General features: G+C 51.4%; 1 protein-coding gene across 1 annotated transcript in view; it reads right to left on the minus strand.

The window, feature by feature from the left end:
* Positions 1–18,777, minus strand: part of PDLIM4 (PDZ and LIM domain 4) — a 67,868-nt gene that overhangs the window by 26,225 nt on the left and 22,866 nt on the right. Inside the window, exon 3 of the mRNA XM_009896906.2 lies at positions 6,962–7,046. Within this exon, the coding sequence (XP_009895208.2) occupies positions 6,962–7,046 (85 nt within the window). The remainder of the gene's footprint in view (positions 1–6,961; positions 7,047–18,777) is intronic.

An 18,777-nucleotide genomic window follows, 5' to 3' on the forward strand; every position in this document is an offset into this window, starting at 1 on the left:
GTTTAGACAGGAGATTAGGAAGAAATTCTTTAGAGTGAGGGTGGTGAGACACTGGAACAGCTTGCCCAGGGATGTCATGGATGCTCCCTCCATGGAAGTGTTCAAGGCCAGGTTGGATGTGGCTCTGAGCAGCCTGGGCTAGTGGAAGGTGTCCCTGCCAACGGTAGGTGACTGGAACTAGGTGACCTTTAGGGTCGCTTCCAACCCAAGCCATTCTGATGCTGCAGATCCCACACTGCCTGAAGAACACATGCAAAGGGAAGAAGCAGGTAATCAGCCAGGCTCCACAAAGCAGGGTCACCCATGCCCAGCCAGCACAACACTGGTCTTGCAGCCACACACACCTGAGCCCATCCCACATGTAACAGAGCAGCTCTGGCCCCTTCCTTGTCCATCAGCCTGGCTCACACGTGGCTTTGGGTCTCTTGCTTTGCCTGGCTCAGACTGCTTGAATAGCTCTGCTAGGTTCAGGTTTGCCCCAGTTCCCCCTCCTAACCCCATCCTGGTTGGTATTTTCCCATAACAAGCTGCACACCTTGTACCTGATCTTAGGCAGAGCAAAGTAACATAAATAGCAGCGGCCTGGACTAGATGATCTCACGAGGTTCCTTCCAACCCCTACCACTATGTGGTCTCTGCAGACTCAGAACTTGGAGTCAAGCACAAACCAGCACACTAGAGAGAGAAACCTGAAGTGATGAGCAAACCCAGCCCCTGGCACTACAGAAAGACCAAACCTTCTCCACTGCCCAGAGCTCAACCCTTGGCTGGCCTGGAAATGCTGCTGCTCACAGGGCACAAAGGGAGGACAAAGGCAGGAGGGACCATGAGCCACTCTCCCAACCGGGTGGCACTGGGATGGCATTCCACTGGGGATGGGGAAGTGTGGGAAGTGCCTCTCCCTCTCCAGGCAGCCAGAGGAAACCCAGCCTTCCACCCCACACATTTGCCAAGCATCCAGGTCTGGAGGACTCACATCCTATCCCAGCCCTAGCTCCGTGCTGCCAATCGAATTCCTGCTGCAAGGGCTCTCACACCCAGACACTTGATCTACCATCCATTAGCACTGCTGCGGCTCTGCCCCATGGCCCAAAGCCCACGTTTCCAGCCCCTCCCCCCCTCAGGCAGAAAGCTGCCAGTTCTGGCAGCATGGGAACGGGCCAGGAGACAAACATCCTCTGCTTTTATTAGCACCACATGCTGGTGTTTTGACTAGAAGCTGCAGACATGTGGGACTTCCAGAACCTGATGGATGGGTGATCCTGCTCTCCTGGGAAGGGATGGCCAGGGACAGTGATGCCAACAGTGGCCAAGCAGCCAGTGGAAAAGCAAGATGAACTCACAGTATCACAGTATAACTAAGGTTGGAAGAGACCTCGAGGATCATCGAGTCCAACCTGTCACCACAGACCTCATGACTAGACCATGGCACCAAGTGCCACGTCCAATCTCCTCTTGAACACCTCCAGGGATGGTGACTCCACCACCTCCCTGGGCAGCACATCCCAATGATGAACGACTCACTCGGTGAAGAACTTTCTCCTCACCTCGAGTCTAAACTTCCCCTGGCACAGCTTGAGACTGTGTCCTCTTGTTCTGGTGCTGGTTGCCTGGGAGAAGAGACCAACCCCTTCCTGGCTACAACCTCCCTTCAGGTAGTTGTAGAGGGCAATGAGGTCACCCCTGAGCCTCCTCTTCTCCAGGCTAAACAACCCCAGCTCCCTCAGCCTCTCCTCACAGGGCTGTGCTCAAGGCCTCTCCCCAGCCTTGTTGCCCTTCTCTGGACATGTTCAAATGTCTCGATGTCCTTCTTAAACTGAGGGGCCCAGAACTGGACACAGGACTCAAGGTGTGGCCTAACCAATGCAGAGTCCAGGGGCACAATGACCTCCCTGCTCCTGCTGGCCACACTATTCCTAATGCAGGCCACGATGCCATTTGCCTTCTTGGCCACCTGGGCACACTGCTGGCTCATGTTTAGGTGGCACATCACTCAGCACATCAAGGGTGATGTCATGGCTGCATGGTGGGAATCCTGACTTTGTCTAATGACTGTGGAGAGCACTGAGCTGCCCAGTGACATCTCTGTGGGTCCCACTGACACTCACAGACATGCAGCCCTTCCTTAGTTAAGTTCATTATTTAGGATGCAAGTTTCAATAGCACTGAGTTTGGGTCCTCCTCTCTAGGCCCTTGCTGTTAGACAAAGGCTGTAACCACCTGATAGCCATAGTCTATCCTTTTAAAAAGCTTATTTCATGAAGATGACTCCTGAGCATCCTGCCCAGAGTTATTCCTGCTCATTGTCCTCACTCCCAGAAGGACACTGTGGTGCTGGAGTGGGTCCAGAGAAGGGTGACAAAGCTGGTGAAGGGTTTAGAGCACAAATGTTCTGAGGAGCAGCTGAGGGAACTGAGGCTGTTCAGCCTGGAGAAAAGGAGGCTGAGGTGAGAGAACTCATTGCTCTCTGCAGCTCCATGAAAAGGAGGTTGGAGCCAGGTGAGGGGTGGTCTTTTCTCCCAAAGAACAAGTGACAGGATGAGAGGAAATGGCCTCAAGTTGCAACAGGAGCGGTTCAGGTCTGATACGAGAAAACAATTCTTCACTGAAAGAGTTTCCAAACATTGGAACAGGCTCCCCAGGGAGCTGGTTGAATCCCCACCCCTGGAGGTGTTGAAAAGCCACAGAGATGTGGTGCTGAGGGCCATGGTTTAGCACCAGCCTTGGTAGAGTTAGAGAATGGTTGGATTCCATGATCTTAAAGGTCTTTTCCAAGCAAATCTGATTCTATGACTTTGACCGAGCAGCTCTCTCCACTTCCAGTTTCCTCAGTGGTGAGGACAGTTCTCCCCTGCAGTCACAGCACTAATCAAGGTTTTAATAAGGATGGTTGGTTACACTCCTGGCCTCTGAGTAGGAGTTTTCCACAAAGCTCCACTGACAAACCACAGCAGATTCAGAAAGAGAGGAGAGCTGGTCAGCTGCTCCATCCCTTCCAAGTTCTCTTGCACAGAGGATAACTGCAAGCCTTGCTGCCTTCAAGAAAAAGATTGCATCAAATAAATGTCATTACAGAGCACATCTTTTCCTAGAAATCACAGATTTGGGCATTCTGCTTCTGCTCACAACTTTCAGGACCTCTAGCAAGAATTGCTGTAGGCACAGCACAAAAGACTTTCAAGAGATCTTAGCAGGATAGAAAAGGTTGATAGAGTATAACCTGGAGGAGGAAGAGAGATGTGCTCCCCATTGCTGGAAAGGCCACTTGCAGTCAAACTCTCAAAACCCTTTTCAAGGACTAACCCAAACCTCAGGACCTACCAGAAGGCTGCGGAGGGACCGGTTCCAAAGGCCTGGGGATGAGGGGCAATGGTTTGAAATGAGAGAAGAGCAGATTTAGATTGGATGTTAGGAACAAGTTTTATTACCATGAGGATGCTGGAACAGGTTGCCCAGGGAGGTAGTTGAGGCCCCATCCTTGCAGATATTCATGGTCAGGCTTGACAAAGCTTTGGGTATCCTGACTAGTGGAGAATGTTCCTGCTGACTGCAGGGGGGTTGGACTAGGTGACCTTTGGAGGCTCTTCCAACCCAACCTATTCCATGAGTCTATGATTTGTGATTTGAGGGCAGAATACCAGCAGAATTCTTTTCCCTGTTTCAAAGCAGATTGTGTTCTTCCAGATGTGAGGAGGTGCACCTAAAGGATGCATGTTTTGAGCCAAGCTCTTTCTTTATGAGGAGTCTATTTTTTGTTCCCCTCACAATCTAATAAGTGCCTTTGCTACAGGAGCTGAGTAAAAACAGCATGAATCAGCCCGAGGTCATATGGCATCGCTCCACAGAAGACTCCAGCCAGGCCTGGGAACACTGCTCCTCATGGATGGGATGCCTGCTGCAAGGGCCTGCACTCTTGGGTGCTGCTCTTCACCCTCAGCAACATGCAAGCCAAAGGACATCTGTAACAAGGCAGGGGTTAGGACAGCTGCTGGCACGTGTCCTGAGCAGTCAGCATGAATTACACTCGAGGCACAGTTAGTCTGAGCAGGGAGAAGTCTCAACCAGCACATCTTGGGTGCAACCACAGCGAGAACACTGTAATGCGATGCCTGCTTCACCTCCTCTCTGGGAAACCCAAAAAGCCACTAAGCAAGAAGATGTGGGCATGCAGGCACTGAAAAAGAGATCACCAGAGAAATTTGCTGCCTGGACCTGCTTCTCTCAGCGCCTTGCCACAGCCATGTCTGCTTTGCCCAGCAAACAGCCCCCAGATTCAGACATTTTCAGTGCAGGTCTGGCCTGAGGAAAATCCATCTCTCCCTCCTCATTGCATTGCCTGTCGCTGCCTAATTCTTAAAAAGCTCCATATGTAACAGACATTAATAGCCAGATTCAAATCCAATCTGCATTAAACCTCAGAAATGTTGTCTCTGGCAGAGGGACGGCTGCACATTTGGTCCTCATTTAATATTTCAGAGGGTTTGGGGCACATCAAATTCTATTAAGAAAAAAATCTCTGTCAAAAAAGATTGCTGTAATTGAGTAATGAAGCAGACATGGCCAGAACTCAAAACCCAAGCACACAGATCTCCCTGCTCTGTCAGTTAGAGCAGGAGAGATGAGCAGATCCACGAATGGGTGGGTGTGACGGTGCCATTCTGCAGTCCCAGCTACAAGCCTCTCTGCCCGCTGTTCCTGGGCAGAAATGCAACATACTGACAGTGAGGGTGGTGAGACGCTGCAACAGGGTGCCCAGGGAGGTTGTGGATGTTCCCTCCCTGGAAATGTTCAAGGCCAGGTTGGACTCTGAGCAATCTGGGCTAGTGGGAGGTGTCCTTGCCCATGGCAGGGGGTTTGGAACTAGATGATCATAGAATCATAGAATCAATAAGGTTGGAAAAGACCTCAAAGATCATCGAGTCCAACCTGTCACCCAAGGCCTCACGACTACTAGACCATGGCACCAAGTGCCACGTCCACTCCCCTCTTGACCACCTCCAGGGGTGGTGACTCCACCACCTCCCTGGGCAGCACATTCCAATGGCTAACAACTCTCTCTGTGAAGAACTTCCTCCTCACCTTGAGTCTAAACTTCCCCTGGTGCAGCTTGAGACTGTGTCCTCTTGTTCTGGTGCTGGTTGCCTGGGAGACCAACCCCCTCCTGGCTACAACCACCCTTCAGGTAGTTGTAGACAGCAATAAAGTCTCCCCTGAGCCTCTTCCAGGCTATACAAGGTCTCTTTGAACCCAAGGCCAACAGACTGAGCTGTGACTATACAAGTGTGCTCATTGTGGGGTTTGAAGAATCTCACCTTCATCCCTATCATTTCATAGAATCACAGAACAGTTTGGGTATCTACTTCCAACCTCCATTTGATGGAGCCTCTGTTGCCAGTGCTCTCTCCTCACTCCTCCCTGAAGGGAAATTAGGCCAACATCACTCCTCATAGTGTCACCCTACCCTCTTCCACGCTTGCACGTCTTGGGATGGCTGTAAGGGACCTCAAGCCTCTTGCCAGGACACTCAAAGGACCACCTCCAGGAAGGAGCAGGAGAACTAAGCCAGCAGCATCTGCAGGCATCCACTTTACAAGCACTGGAGAAAAAGCTTTCATGAAGCAGCCCTTGACACAAACCACCTCTGTGGGGAAGGAAACCACATGAGCAACAGCTGAATGTTCAGCACCAGCACACAGTGGTCCCACATTGCTGTGGCCACCACAGGAGTTTTCTTGGACTGATGCACTTCTGTTTTTCCATAGCTTGTGGGCAGCTCAGCTGTTCCTCTTCTGGGAGAGGCTGGCCAACCTGCAGCAGTGAGAAGTCTCAGCAGGCTTCAGTCCTGCCATCCATCATCCTGTGTGCCCTGAGAAAGCCTGCAGCATACTCATCAACTCAGCACCCACCTGAGAAGCAGCAAGACAGCAGGAGCTCCCTCCTGCCCCATCCCCTCCTTGTGATCTCCTCTTTATTCCTCAGACACCTTTCCAGCAGTCAGCAGGGATCAGCACATCCAAAGCCCAAAAGTCAGGGAAGTCAGAGGCAGGAAGGGAGGAGCAAGACACTGTTCCTCTTTGCTTTCAGAAGCCAAAGGAGACCAAGAGTCATCTCTGACTTTGCTAACAAGCTATTAGTCAAGAGATGGTTAAGAAAGATGAATCTGTTCAGCTCCATCCACCTCCTGATAGGAGGCTGCTGCTGGAGATGGCACTGCCCTTGTCCCAGCTCCTGAAGACCATGGGGTGGGAAGGGAAGGAAGGCAGGTAGTGTGCAGGCAGGAGAGTTTATGGAAGAGAACTGAAGACAGAGGGAAGAGCCAAGCTGCAAAGCAGAGAGAAGGAAGAGAAATGAGTGAGAGAGAAGAAGAAGAGCCCATTACAAAGAAAGTCATCCACCAGTACGTGGAGTGAATCACCACCATGGCCTCAGGAGGGGGTGGTGGATTCCAGAGGCAGCTAAGGCAGAGGTAGGTTGGCCAAGGCAGGTGCAAAAAGACCTTGGGCATGCTGTGCTCCTGGAAGGGCAGACACTGGGCAGCACCCTTCAGGAAGCTCTCAACAGCTCCATTAAAAGTAATGCTGACCACGAGCCTGGTCACTGGCTTTGAGGAGGGTCCAGGGCTGGGTGCTGGGGCAGGAGGGGCCCTTGGTGCTGCTCAACCTCCTCCTGCCACCAAGCTGCTTCAGCGAAGCCTGACTCGGGTGGAGGACATTACAGAGCTGGGTTTGAGCCAGACCAGGTCAGGGATCTGGTACACGACAGCAACCTGGGCTTTACCAGCTTGAGGAAAGCACAAGCAAGACCTGCATGGGAAAAGCCTAGCATGATGTTTAAAGCCACTCCTCAGCCTCTGAGAAGGCTGCAGGGAGAACAGAGGCCTTCTCAGACTCCAGAGACAGATCTCCTCTCCAGGAAAGCAAGCTGGAAGAGCAGGCTGCATGCAGGGCTGCTGCTGTCCTACCTGTGGGTCTGGCTCAATGTTGATCCGATAGGCTTGAGCCTTGCCATCTTCCAGGACAGGAGGTGACCAAGCCTTCCCTTCAGCTCTGCAGTGGGAAATGAAGACAACTCAACTTGAACTGCTTTTTTAAATAAACCCCAAAACCTCAACAAAACCCCCAAACAGCAACAACAAACCCCCCCCAAACCCCAGACTTCTTAAAACAGGCTTGATAGGAAATGAAAGGCCTCTATGAGCATCAGGTCCAACCTTCTACCCAGAGTGCCATGTCCACAGCTTGTTTTTAACACCTCCAGGGATGGTGATTCCACCACCCCCCCTGGACAGCCTGTTCCAATCCCTCACCATTCTTGCAGCAAAGAAATTGTTCCTCACCTCCAACCCAAACCTCCCCTGGCCCAGCTTGAGGCAATTTCCTTTTGTTCTATTTGCTGGCAGTTTGGGAGAAGAGACCAACCCCCACCTCACTCCAACCTCCTTCCTTACATATTTGTCTAAAACTCTCCTCAGAAATACCAGGCAGCTAAAGAGAGGAGAGGCCAGTTCTATGCTATTGAAAACATGAAGCTTAAAACCCTCTTGATCTCCAGGCTCCAACTGATGATGCAAACTTACTTCAGCTCAAGAAAGCAGCAGACAGGCTCGTGGCAGTTCTTGTGCTGCACACTCCTGGCTCTGAATCCTGATGATGTGTATATATATATGTACATAAAAAGTATATACATTCCCTGGCAGCCCTCTGTGCTAGACCACAGCAGGAATGCTATAAATTCCTTTTGGGAAGCAGGTTTATGCAACCCTCCATGAGTCATCTTAACCCTTTCAACCAGTGCCAGACAGAAAAAGCCCTAAAAACACAGTTTCCATTCACAAATGCATCCTCCACCCTGCCAAGCTGGAGCAGGATGCAGCCACTATCCACAGATTTTCCACATGCCTGATCAGTTTTTCCCTGCAGAGGCACCTGGGGGGCATGGCAAGGGATGTGATCTACAGTGTGGCTGTCTTCTGCAATGCCTGGGGCAGGAGAGAGCTGCAGGGGCCTCAGCAAGGTCCAGTAGGCTCAGACACAGACGTTCCTGGATGCTAAGAGGTTAAACTGGGAGATGGGAGCTCCATGAAGTACCAAATGATGTTTCCAAAAGGAAAGTATTCTCTTCACCCTCATTACCTGGTGTAGATTGGAAGGGATCTCAGAGATCACCTAGGTCCAACCCCAGCTTTCGCTAGACCAGGCTGCTCAAGACCCTGTCCACATCCACCACAACGAGAATGGGTCTTGTGCAGGTGGACACAGGTCCCTCACTGCCACCAAGCACCACTCTACAGACTGTGGCCTCACCACACAGAATCACAGAATCAACAAGGTTGGAAAAGACCTCAAAAATCATCATGTCCAACTTATCACCCAACACCTCATGACTACTAAACCATGGCACCAAGTGCCACGTCCAATCCCCTCTTGAACACCTCCAGGGATGGTGACTCCACCACCTCCCTGGGCAGCACATTCCAATGGCTAACAACTCTCTCTGTGAAGAACTTTCTCCTCACCTCCAGCCTAAACTTCCCCTGGCACAGCTTGAGACTGTGTCCTCTTGTTCATGTGACATTCAGCTGTGGTTTAAAGATCTGCAGAGCCCAAGCTTGAAAAATAAGCAGCATGGTGTCGACCTAGGAGTCCTTGAGGTGATTTTCTACCTCAGGCATTATACACCTTGATATACAAAGCTACCTTGCCAAATTCAGGGTCTCACCCTAAAGCTAGCAAAAGTAAAGGCTTCCATGGCTTTAAATCTCTTGGCATCCATCATCTGATGACTTAAGCTCATCATGAGCCAGCAATGTGCCCTCGAGGCCAAGAAAGGCAGTGGTCACCTGGGGTGCCCCAAGAAGAGTGTGACCAGCACATCAAGCAAGGTTCTCCTTCCTCTGTACTTTGCCTTAGGGAAGTCACAGCTGGAGTATTGTGTCCAGTTCTGGGTTTCCCAGTTGAAGGGTTACAGGGAGCTACTGGAGGGACTCCAGCAGAGGCTGCAGAAATGCTGAGGGGCCTGGAGTGTTTCTGTGAGGAGGAAAGGCTGAGAGCCCTGGGGCTGTTGAGCCTGGAGAAGAACAGCCCCAGAGGGCATCTGATCAGTGCTCAGCAAGAGATAAAGGCTTGAGAGGTAAGAGGCTGGGGCCAGACTCTTGTCAGTGGTGCCCAGGGACAGCACAAGGGGCAATAGGCATAAATTGGAGGGCAAGAGGTTCCATCTGAACAGGAGGAGAAATCTGTTTGGTGTGAGGGTGCTGGAGCCCTGGAGCAGGCTGCCCAGAGAGATTGTAGAGTCTTCTTCTCTGGAGAGATTCCAAGCTGCTCTGGACATGGAAATCCTGAGCAAGCTGCTGTGGGTGCCCTGCTTTAGCAGGGTGGCTGGACTGGGTGATCTCACTTCCAACCCACACCATGCTGGGACTCTGTGATCCTTCCCTGGCATAGCAACATTCCCAGCAATCCTGACTCTCTTTTCACCATGATCCAGAGCTGTGTATATTGCTTCCACATTGAGACATTCCTCCAGAGGCCCAGAACAATGGAGATGTCCTAATTACCCTGGCAGACCCACCAGGATCCTCTCCCCTCTGTGATCAGCCTTGCATGGGCTCACGCTGCTGCTGAGAAGGGGCAGTTCCAACATCCCCCTTTGCTCAGCTCTGGAGCCCACATGCCAGACAGCTTAGAGGGGGCCCTGAAGACCTCAGCTTGCCAGTAAATAAGAGCTGAGACTCAGCAAGAGGTTCTGATTGCAGAAGATAAGAACAACAGCCAGAAATTCATTCTGCATGAAGCTTGATCACCAGTACTGCCAGCACTTTCTAGGTGGAATTTCCCTGTTCCTCACAGGCTGATGAACAAAGATCACACCAGCTGCCCCAGAAAGCAGCTACATTTGTGTTTTCCAGAAGTCATTATGGGGTTCTTCACACTTTATGAAAGACATAGCCTGGCTCAAGTTGCACATAGAAAGTCCTTTTGTATTTTCTGCTTCTAATCATTCAGTTCAGTGCTTCAGCATCAGCTCTTTACAGTGACCAGAAGTTTGTGGACAGCCTCATCCAGCTTCCAGCAGTGGCCTGAGCAAAGCCAGGCTCACCTCAGCCATGACTACCACTTGAATTGCTCTGAAATTCAGCTGTTATGGCACAGTTTAGGTTCTAGTTGGTACTTCTAAAGGCTGCCTGCAAAGCCAAAGGGACTGGGAGAAACACCAGCCTCAAAGAGAAGTGGAAGTTGTGTGCTTGAGGAGTGTTTGCATTCACAGAATGAAGCTCCCTCTTCCATGGAGCAGAAATAATGTGGACCAGGGAAGTGACTGAAGCCTGGGCTCACTTTTGGGCCCCTCACTCCAAGGACATTGAGGGGCTGGAGCAGGTCCAGAGAAGGGCAATGAAACTGGTGAAGGGTCTGGAGAACAGGGCTGGTGAAGAGCAGCTGAGGGAACTGGGGCTGTTCAGCCTGGAGGAAAGGAGGTTGAGGGGATACCTACTGGCTCTCTACAGCTCCCTGAAAAGGAGGCTGGAGCCAGGTGGGGGTGGCCTCTTCTCCCAAGGAGCAAGAGACAAGATGAGAGGAAATGACCTAAGGCTGCACCAGGGAAGGTTTAAGTTGGGGATGACAAACAATTTCTTCCCCCAAAGGGTTGTCAAGCCCTGGACCAGGCTGCCCAGGGCAGTGGTGGAATCCCCATCCCTCTAGAGGTTTCAAAGCTGTGTAGACGTGCTGAGGGCCATGGTTTAGTGTTGATCTGGCAGTGCTGGGCTAATGGCTGGGCTGGATGATCTCAAAGGTCTCTTCCAACCCAAACAATTCTGTGATTCTAACAGCAGAATCCAAGGTAATCCAAGGCCATGAGGAGATGGCTCTGAGGTGCCAGGGGCAGCTCCTGCAGAGTGGCTGATGGGCTGAGCTCACACCCTAATCCCAGCTGCAGGAACACACCCATGCCCACGGCCCCACTATGCCCAGCAGCAAAGGGGATTCCCTGCAGCCCCCCAGGACCTGAGAGCAGAGCAGGCAGAGACCTCAGGGTCAGCTCAACCACCCCAAGGCCCCTGGCAGCGGGTTCATGCTACCGGCAGCCAGATCTTTGTGTTTAGGCAACAGCAAGAAAACTTCCCCATGCTTTTCTAAGGTAATGGCTGAGAGATCAGACTCAAATGTTCCATGGCCTTTAATTTACAGCTCAGGGGTGGAAAAGTGCTTTCAGATGCGTTGTAGGGGATTAAATCAGCTATGTGGAAGTCATTACCTGCACTACCCAAGTTCTGCTCTACTCCAATGGCTGCTGGGACAATCCTCAGGAAAAACAACTTGACCTAGGTCAGTCAGTGCTGGACCTTCAAGCTGGAGCTTTGTGGGGAACAGACCCCTTAATGAGACATAGCTAAACAACTTAAGAGCTGCAGCCACCTTTTATTCCACCATTTGTTTTCTAAAAGGCTCAGCAGCATGCCCGGAAGATTACTTGCACATGCTCATGCATTTCACCAGGCTGTTTTTTCACCTGGCAATGATCTGCACCTCCTACTCCCCACAATTGTAGAGCTGCTTTCAAGTTGCAAGAATTCCCCAGCCTTATTGAATTTCTAATTTCTCCATCCTCTTACAAACTGACATTCAGCACTTGGGGAGGAGCCAGACCAGACCCAGGATGTCATTGTCTGTTATTGTGCAGCCATGGAGGTGTGAGCAGGAGACAGCTTCATCAACCTCCAGAGCTACCACCAGCACTGTATAACTACCACCAAAACTGTATAGTCATTTCTGGAGGGGAGTGACTTCAGGTTCCTGCCCATCCCCAGAAGGCTATTCACCATCCATGGTGGCACCTCACCACTGGTCTGGAGCACAGCCCTATGAGGAGAGGCTGAGGGAGCTGGGGTTGTTTTGCCTGGAAAGGAGACTCAGAAAAGACCTCATTGCTCTCTACAATTATCTGAAGGAAGGTTGTAGACAGGTGGGGGTTGGTCTCTTCTCCCAGGCAAGCAGCAACAGAACAAGAGGACACAGTCTCCAGCTGTGCAGGGGGAGGTTTAGGCTGGATGTTAGGAAGAAGTCCTTCACAGAAAGAGGGCTTATCCCTAGGAATGTGCTGCTCAGGGAGGGGTCTGGGTCGATGTCCCTGGAGGTGTTTAAGAAGAGACTGGATGAGCCACTTAGTGCCATGGTCTAGCTGATTAGATAGGGCTGGGTGATTAGTTGGATGTGATGATCTTGGAAGCCTCCTGGAGCCTGGTTGAATCTGTGGTTACCCTGGGTGATCCTGCTTTGTCAGAAGAGTGGGACTCAATGACCTCTGGAGGTCCCTTCCAGCCTCTAATGTTCTGTGATTCTGCCATTAGCCTTTGAGGAGCTGAACTCGGCCTAGAAGCAGCTGCAGCTGATGGATGCAGTTCCCCAGCACTGTGAGCCTCACCGGGGTTTTTGGCTCCAGCCATGCAGCCCGGCCGTGCGAGGCTGGCAAGGCACTGCACAGGCTCAACGGCCACAGCAGCTGCGCTCTGCCGAGCGCCCAGCTGCGCCCAGCTGATCCCAGGGACGTGGAGAAGCTGTGGGATTTCTCCTCCCTTCATTCCTCTCAGCTGAAACCACTGCTGTGTATCCAGGCTCTGGAAAGCTGCCGGTTTTCCTCTCTATTAGCCCTTGAGGAGCTCCAGAGGGGAAGCTGTGATTCACTTTTTCAGTTGTTCAAGTTTCCAGTAAGAGTACATCAGACATTGTCATCCTTCCCACCTCCCAGCAGCATGCAGCAACTGGACCCCAGCAAAACCTCCAGCAGCTGAGCAGGACTCAGAGGAACATCAGCTACGTGAGGTTCCAGGGAGCTGTGGGGCTACACGTCCAGCAGGATCATTACTGGGCTTTGCCTCATAGAACCTTCCACAGAAACTCCACCTCTGTACAGAGGGCAGGAATAAAGAGGAAAACTTCACACTCAACTTGTGGGTCTCAAAAGGATGAGGCCAGACTCTTCTCAGTGGTGCCCAGTGACAGGACAAGGGGCAGTGGGCACAAATCGGAACCCAGGAGGTTCCACCTGAACAGGAGATGAAACTTCTTTGCTGTGAGGGTGCTGGAGCAGGCTGCCCAGAGAGGTTGTGGAGTCTCTTTCTCTGGAGATTCCAAACTAACATGGACAAGCTGCTGTGGGTGCCTGTGGGGGTTGGACTGGATGATCTCCAGAGGTCCTTTCCAACCCTCACCATGCTGGGATTCTGGGAACACGAGTTTTAGCTTTCTCTCCTTGGGACATGGGGTGGGTTGAAGTTTCCCCTCAGCATTAACTTTTAGCCAGACCAACTCAGTTAGAAGCAAATGAAGCTGTATTTACAAGCAAAAACTACACTCTACAATGGGATGCAATGAACATGTACAAAATATACAGGATTCACAATACTATCCAGGTATTTACAATCAGCAAACAACACACAATTGCCCCTGGACAAAAAAAGCCTGGGGAGAGCTGTTCCATTGCCCCTCCAAACCCCCCTGTCCCAGAGAGAGAGGAGTTGAAGGAGAGAGCAGTGGGTTAGACTTATCCAAGGCCAGCCACAAGCATGTTATCTCTCCTGAGCAAAGCAGAAACAGCCAAGATCAGAATAGAAGAGAAAAAGAATGGGAGAAGTTGTTATGGTCCAGCTCCTCTTATCCCAGACATTTATCCAATGAATTTGTTTAGAATAATCTTTTGTTTCCCTTTTTTACACCCAATAGTGATTCATTTATATTTGTCTCCTTTTCTGCTTGAAATCTGCAGCTAAATTTTACAGGCATAGCCTAAGGCCACCACAGGACACTGCAGTGTCTGGACTGGTTATGAAGCCCACAGGAGATCAGGGCTGGAAGTGCAGTGCTGGGGAGGTGGCTCTAAAGATGTGGAGTGCTCGTGGCTTGCAACGAGAAGCAGGGCTCAGGGCAGCTCTGCATCTGCTTTCACATCACTTGAGAGGCTCAGGCAGTGTCTGGAGGGCATCAGCAGCAAAACAAAGAGCGTGGCGAGCAGCTGGCAGGACCTGGGTGTTCTGGCTCCAGACAGTGGCCACCTCAGATGGAAAATCTCCTTTGTTATCCAACAGTAACAAAGGACCCAGCACCAACAGGCTTGATAAATCACCCCTGGCTTCTCTGCAGTGATGTATGTCCTTGTGAACAAGGGCTTGCACATCAAGATCCATGGTATTTCTTGCAATCAGCCATTTCTTATCATGGAAGAGTCAAGCATACCAGCAAGAGCACACAAGAAGCCCAGGATCCAGAGATAACCAACTCCACAGTGCAGCTTGCCCTGTTCTTGCTTACATGGAATTGTTAGGGTTGGAAGGGATCTCAAGGATCATCCAGTTGCAACCCCCCTGCTGTGGGCAGGGACACCTCCCACTAGATCAGGTTGCTCAGAGCCACATCCAACCTGGCCTTAAAAACCTCCGGGGATGAGGCTTCCACCAGCTCTCTGAGCAACTTGTGCCAGTGCCTCACCATCATCTGACTGGGGATTTTCTTCTCTCTTAAAGCCTCCCCAGGTCCTCTGTATGTTGTCATCTCTCCAGATGCTGCTGCATCTCAGGCTATTAGACAAGACTCACTGCCTCACATCAGGTCATGGCCTCAGAGAAAAGCAGCCATAAAGCTGGGTTGGAGCAGTGCTTTGCTGAAACCACCACCTGAGAACAGAGACCTGAGTGCCCAAAGCCCCTCAGGCCCTGGATAGGAGACCTTGTGGCACCTCTGGTGCTGTTCCTGCTGACACAGCGCTCTGGGAAGTCCTGGGCAGTGCTGCCCAGACCTGCCCAGCTGTGCCGGAGGAACAAGGCGAGTCCAGAAGCTGTCTCTGAAGCTTTTCTCATCTGCCAGCTGGAAGCATGAAGGCTTCTGCTGCATCCTTCCTGGAGGAGCTGGCCCCAAGCCATGTTGGGAAAACTGCTGGGAAGGGCATGTGACAGCTTTTCAAGTGTGTCAGGGCTGTGGCTCTCCTGTGCCTGCAGCCCAGGGTCAGTGTTGTGGGCAGTAGGGCAGGAGAGGGGATTCTGCCCCTCTGCTCTACTGACTCCACCTGCAGTGCTGGGGCCATCTCTGGAACCCTCAGCACAGACAGGGATTTGTCAGAGTGGGTCCAGAGGAGGCCACAGCGATGATGGGAGGGCTGGAAGCCTTCTGCTGCCCTTTGCACTGAGGACCTTCCCCGCAGCCTCAAAGCTTCACTTCCACTGGGGTCCAGATGCCACCGATTCCCCTCTCCTCCCCACTTCCAGAGCTCAGCACAGTGAGCAAAGCCACAGCAGATGTGCTTCCCAACAGCTGGCACTGTCCTCCATGCTTTTCATTATGGTGTTTTTGAAATTATATAGAATCACAGAATGGGTTGGGTTGGAAGGGACTTTGAAGATCATCTAGTTCCAACCCCCCTGCCCTGGGTAGGGACACCAGGTTGCTCAAGCCCTGTCCAGCCTGGCCTTGAATACCTCCAGGGAGGAAGCATCCACAAGCTCCCTGGGCAACCTGTTCATGTTTGACCAGAAACTCTCCATTTTTCTCCTTCCAGACTGTGCAGATGGACAGATTCTGCTGGGTAAAGAGCAAAAGCACCAAACCCAGTGTGACATTCCTAACCACAGACCGGGCCAGGGCACAGATGTGCTGAGCTATTTGCAGTCCAGCCACACGGGCACCTGTGGTAGTTTTAGGCTATGCCTTTAAAAATGTTTCACAGATCTTGACCAGCAAGGAGCCAAATGTAAATAAATCACTATTGGGTGTAAAAAGGAAAATAATGATAGTCCTAAACAATCCCATTGGAAAGATAACAGACTTAAAGGGGGGGGCAGGGAGGGAGAAGCTATTAGCTTTCCCTGGTCTTTGGTATTTTATACACACTCATTGCATTCCATTCTAGATCGTAGTTTTGTTTGTAAACACAACTTTCATTTGCTTCCAGCTGAGCTGGTCTGGCAAATTTCATGGGGTGGGAGAGAATTTTCAACCCAACACAGCACACCTCACTCTGCCCAAAGCTTGGTCCAGAAATCCCACTGACTCCAGTTGTTCCCTCTCAAGTACAGGGCAGGGGAAATTTCACACTCCAGCTGTTTATTCTCTCCACTTCTCCTGGCTCTTGCTTTCCTACTGCTGGATCTAAATGTCTCCCTGTTGTTAGGAAGCCTAGCTTCTCCTCCCATCAAATTCAGTGGTCCCTCTGCATCCCCCAGAACCTCCAAAATCTAGATCATGGAATCATTATGGTTGATAAAGGCCTCCAAGATCATCAAGCCCAACTGTCAGCTCAATACCACTAAACCACGCTGAGAGCACCACATCTGCATGGCTTTGAAACCCCTCCAGGGATGGGGACTGCACCACCTCCCTGGGCTGCCTGGTTCGATGCCTGACCACTCTTTCAGCAGAAAATTTTTTCCTCATATCCAAACTAAATCCCCCTGGTGCAACATGAAGCCATTTCCTCTTGTTCCTTGAGAAAAGGGACCACCCCCACCTGGCTCCAGCCTCCATTCAGGGAGATGTAGAGAGCCAGAAGGTCTCCCCTCAGCTTCCTTTTCTCCAGGCTGAACAACCCCAGTTTCCTCAGCCACTCCTCAAAAGACTTCATCAGCCATACAGGTCTCAGGACATCCCACCAGACCACAATAACTCCCCCTCCATGTCCATGCACATTTCCCCCTCTCATTCTGATTTTCCCACTGAACTCTCTCATCAAAGAGCTTTTAGTGACTACAGCTTGAAAACAAACCCAATCTTGTTCCCTGCCTTGGTAACACATAATGTCAAGGGTTCATGAAGAAAGGGCACAGGATGGAAGACATCCAGAGGGCACCAGAGGGCTGGAAGCCCTTTGCTGCCAAGCTCCCTGCCCACCCTAGGCGCACACATGCCCAGCTGGAGAAAACCTCCTCCAGTAAAATAGAATTACCATCCAATTTCATCATCTTCACTGCAGGCACACAACAAACAAGCTCATTCTCTCAAACACAGAATCACAGAATTGTTTTGAAGTGAGCTTTCAGATCATCCAGTCCAGCCATTAACCCAGCACCGCCAGGTCACCACTAACCCATGGCCCTCAGCACCACATCTCCACAGCTTTGAAACCCCTGCAGGGATGGGGACTCCACCCCTGCTCTGGGTAGCCTGGGCCAGGGCTTGACAACCCTTCTGGGGAAGAAATTGCTCCTCATGCCCAACCTAAACTTCCCCTGGCATGACTGGAGGTTGTTTCCTCTTGTCCTGTCTCTTGTTCCTTGGGAGAAGAGACCAACCCCCACATCACTCCAGCCTCCTTTCAGGGACTTGTAGAGAGCAACGAGGCCTCCCCTCAGCTTCCTTTTCTTTCATGCTGAACAACCCCAGTGGGAGAAAAAAAATAATTACATAATAATAATAAAAAAGGCAGGCCTGTTGTTTTTCAAGCTGTATTTTGTTGAAGGCAGCATTCAGAGAGGACACTGCTTGGAGAGCATCCTTCTGCTCAAGGGAGAGAATTCTAACCCACGCCCCTGCACGTGGGCCTTCCCTGGAGCTCAGCCTGACTCCACCACAGCAGAATCCAGGGCAGTGATTAACAGCTGGTACAAATAGCAACTCCTGGACATCCCCCTCTCCCCACTGTCTCCCCATCCCACCTCAAATTCCCTGTCACTGCCCCAGGACACTGTTCCCTCAGCAGCAGCAGGTCACCCCCACTCTCCGGGAGCAGGTCCTGGAGCAGGGATCTGCTCACACTAAGGAGGTAGCAGCAGATGTGCTTCCAGCAGTGACTAATGGCTGGGCAGGGTTGTCTGGATCCAACAGGTCACTCAGGAGAGAGATCCAAGAGCTGTGTCACCAAGCACTTACTTTGGGCCAGACTAAAAATAGACCTGATGAAGCCCTACTGGAGCTGCTGCTCTCCTTGCTGTAGGAAAATCAACTCATCAGTTTTTTCCTCTCAAGAGAGAGGTCACTCCCACAGGCTTCTCTGGGCACAGCCAAGGTGTGTCTTGCTCTTGGAGGAGCCACCTAACCAACCCACCAGCACACCTCATACCTGAGAGGCTGCACCCCACCCTGAACAGGTCCTCCCCATCTCCAGCTCCTGCCTCTAGAAACCTCAGCATTTATTTTTGTCTGCCTATGAGATATGAGAGCCTTTAAAACTCTGTGTTTGTGAAGGCTAAGGTCTGAAACAACCACTGCAGTCCTCTTGCCTGCTTTCCTGCCTGGCAAAGTCAGCAACATCTGCTACAGAGAATCTACCACCCCTCTGGGCGCACCGCAGGGTCTCACATTTGAAAGACAATACACCTTGCTAGGTAGAGTTGGGCAAACCCAGCATGAAGCCACAGACCTTTCTGCTGGCAGATCCAGACCAGCACAAGGGTGTTAATGGACATTTCTCAGTGAGACTGAACAGATCACCCTTAACCCTACCAAGGCTGATCCCCGAGACCTCTGTCCACTCCTCTCACGGTGGAGCGGAGCTGTACCAGTGTGACACAGCCCCTGTCCTGTGTCCGTGTGAGAAGCCGCTCTTAAGAGAGGAGATGTGCTTCTGTGTACACTGACAAGGCAGCTACCACCACCAGTATGGTCACAGCTGTCACCAGCAAGATTCCAGCACCACCTCCTAACCACGAGGAGCAGGTGGACACCAGCAGACAGCCGAGCATGTACCGCATGCCTCCCACGGCGGAGCACTCGAGGGCCCGATCTCAGCCAAGAAACAGACCTCAATTGATACTGATGGCTAAAATGAGGTGTAAAAGTGGGAATTCGGCCCATAACT

The sequence above is a fragment of the Dryobates pubescens genome, chromosome 16, assembly GCF_014839835.1.
Source record: "Dryobates pubescens isolate bDryPub1 chromosome 16, bDryPub1.pri, whole genome shotgun sequence".
Taxonomy (NCBI): domain Eukaryota; kingdom Metazoa; phylum Chordata; class Aves; order Piciformes; family Picidae; genus Dryobates; species Dryobates pubescens.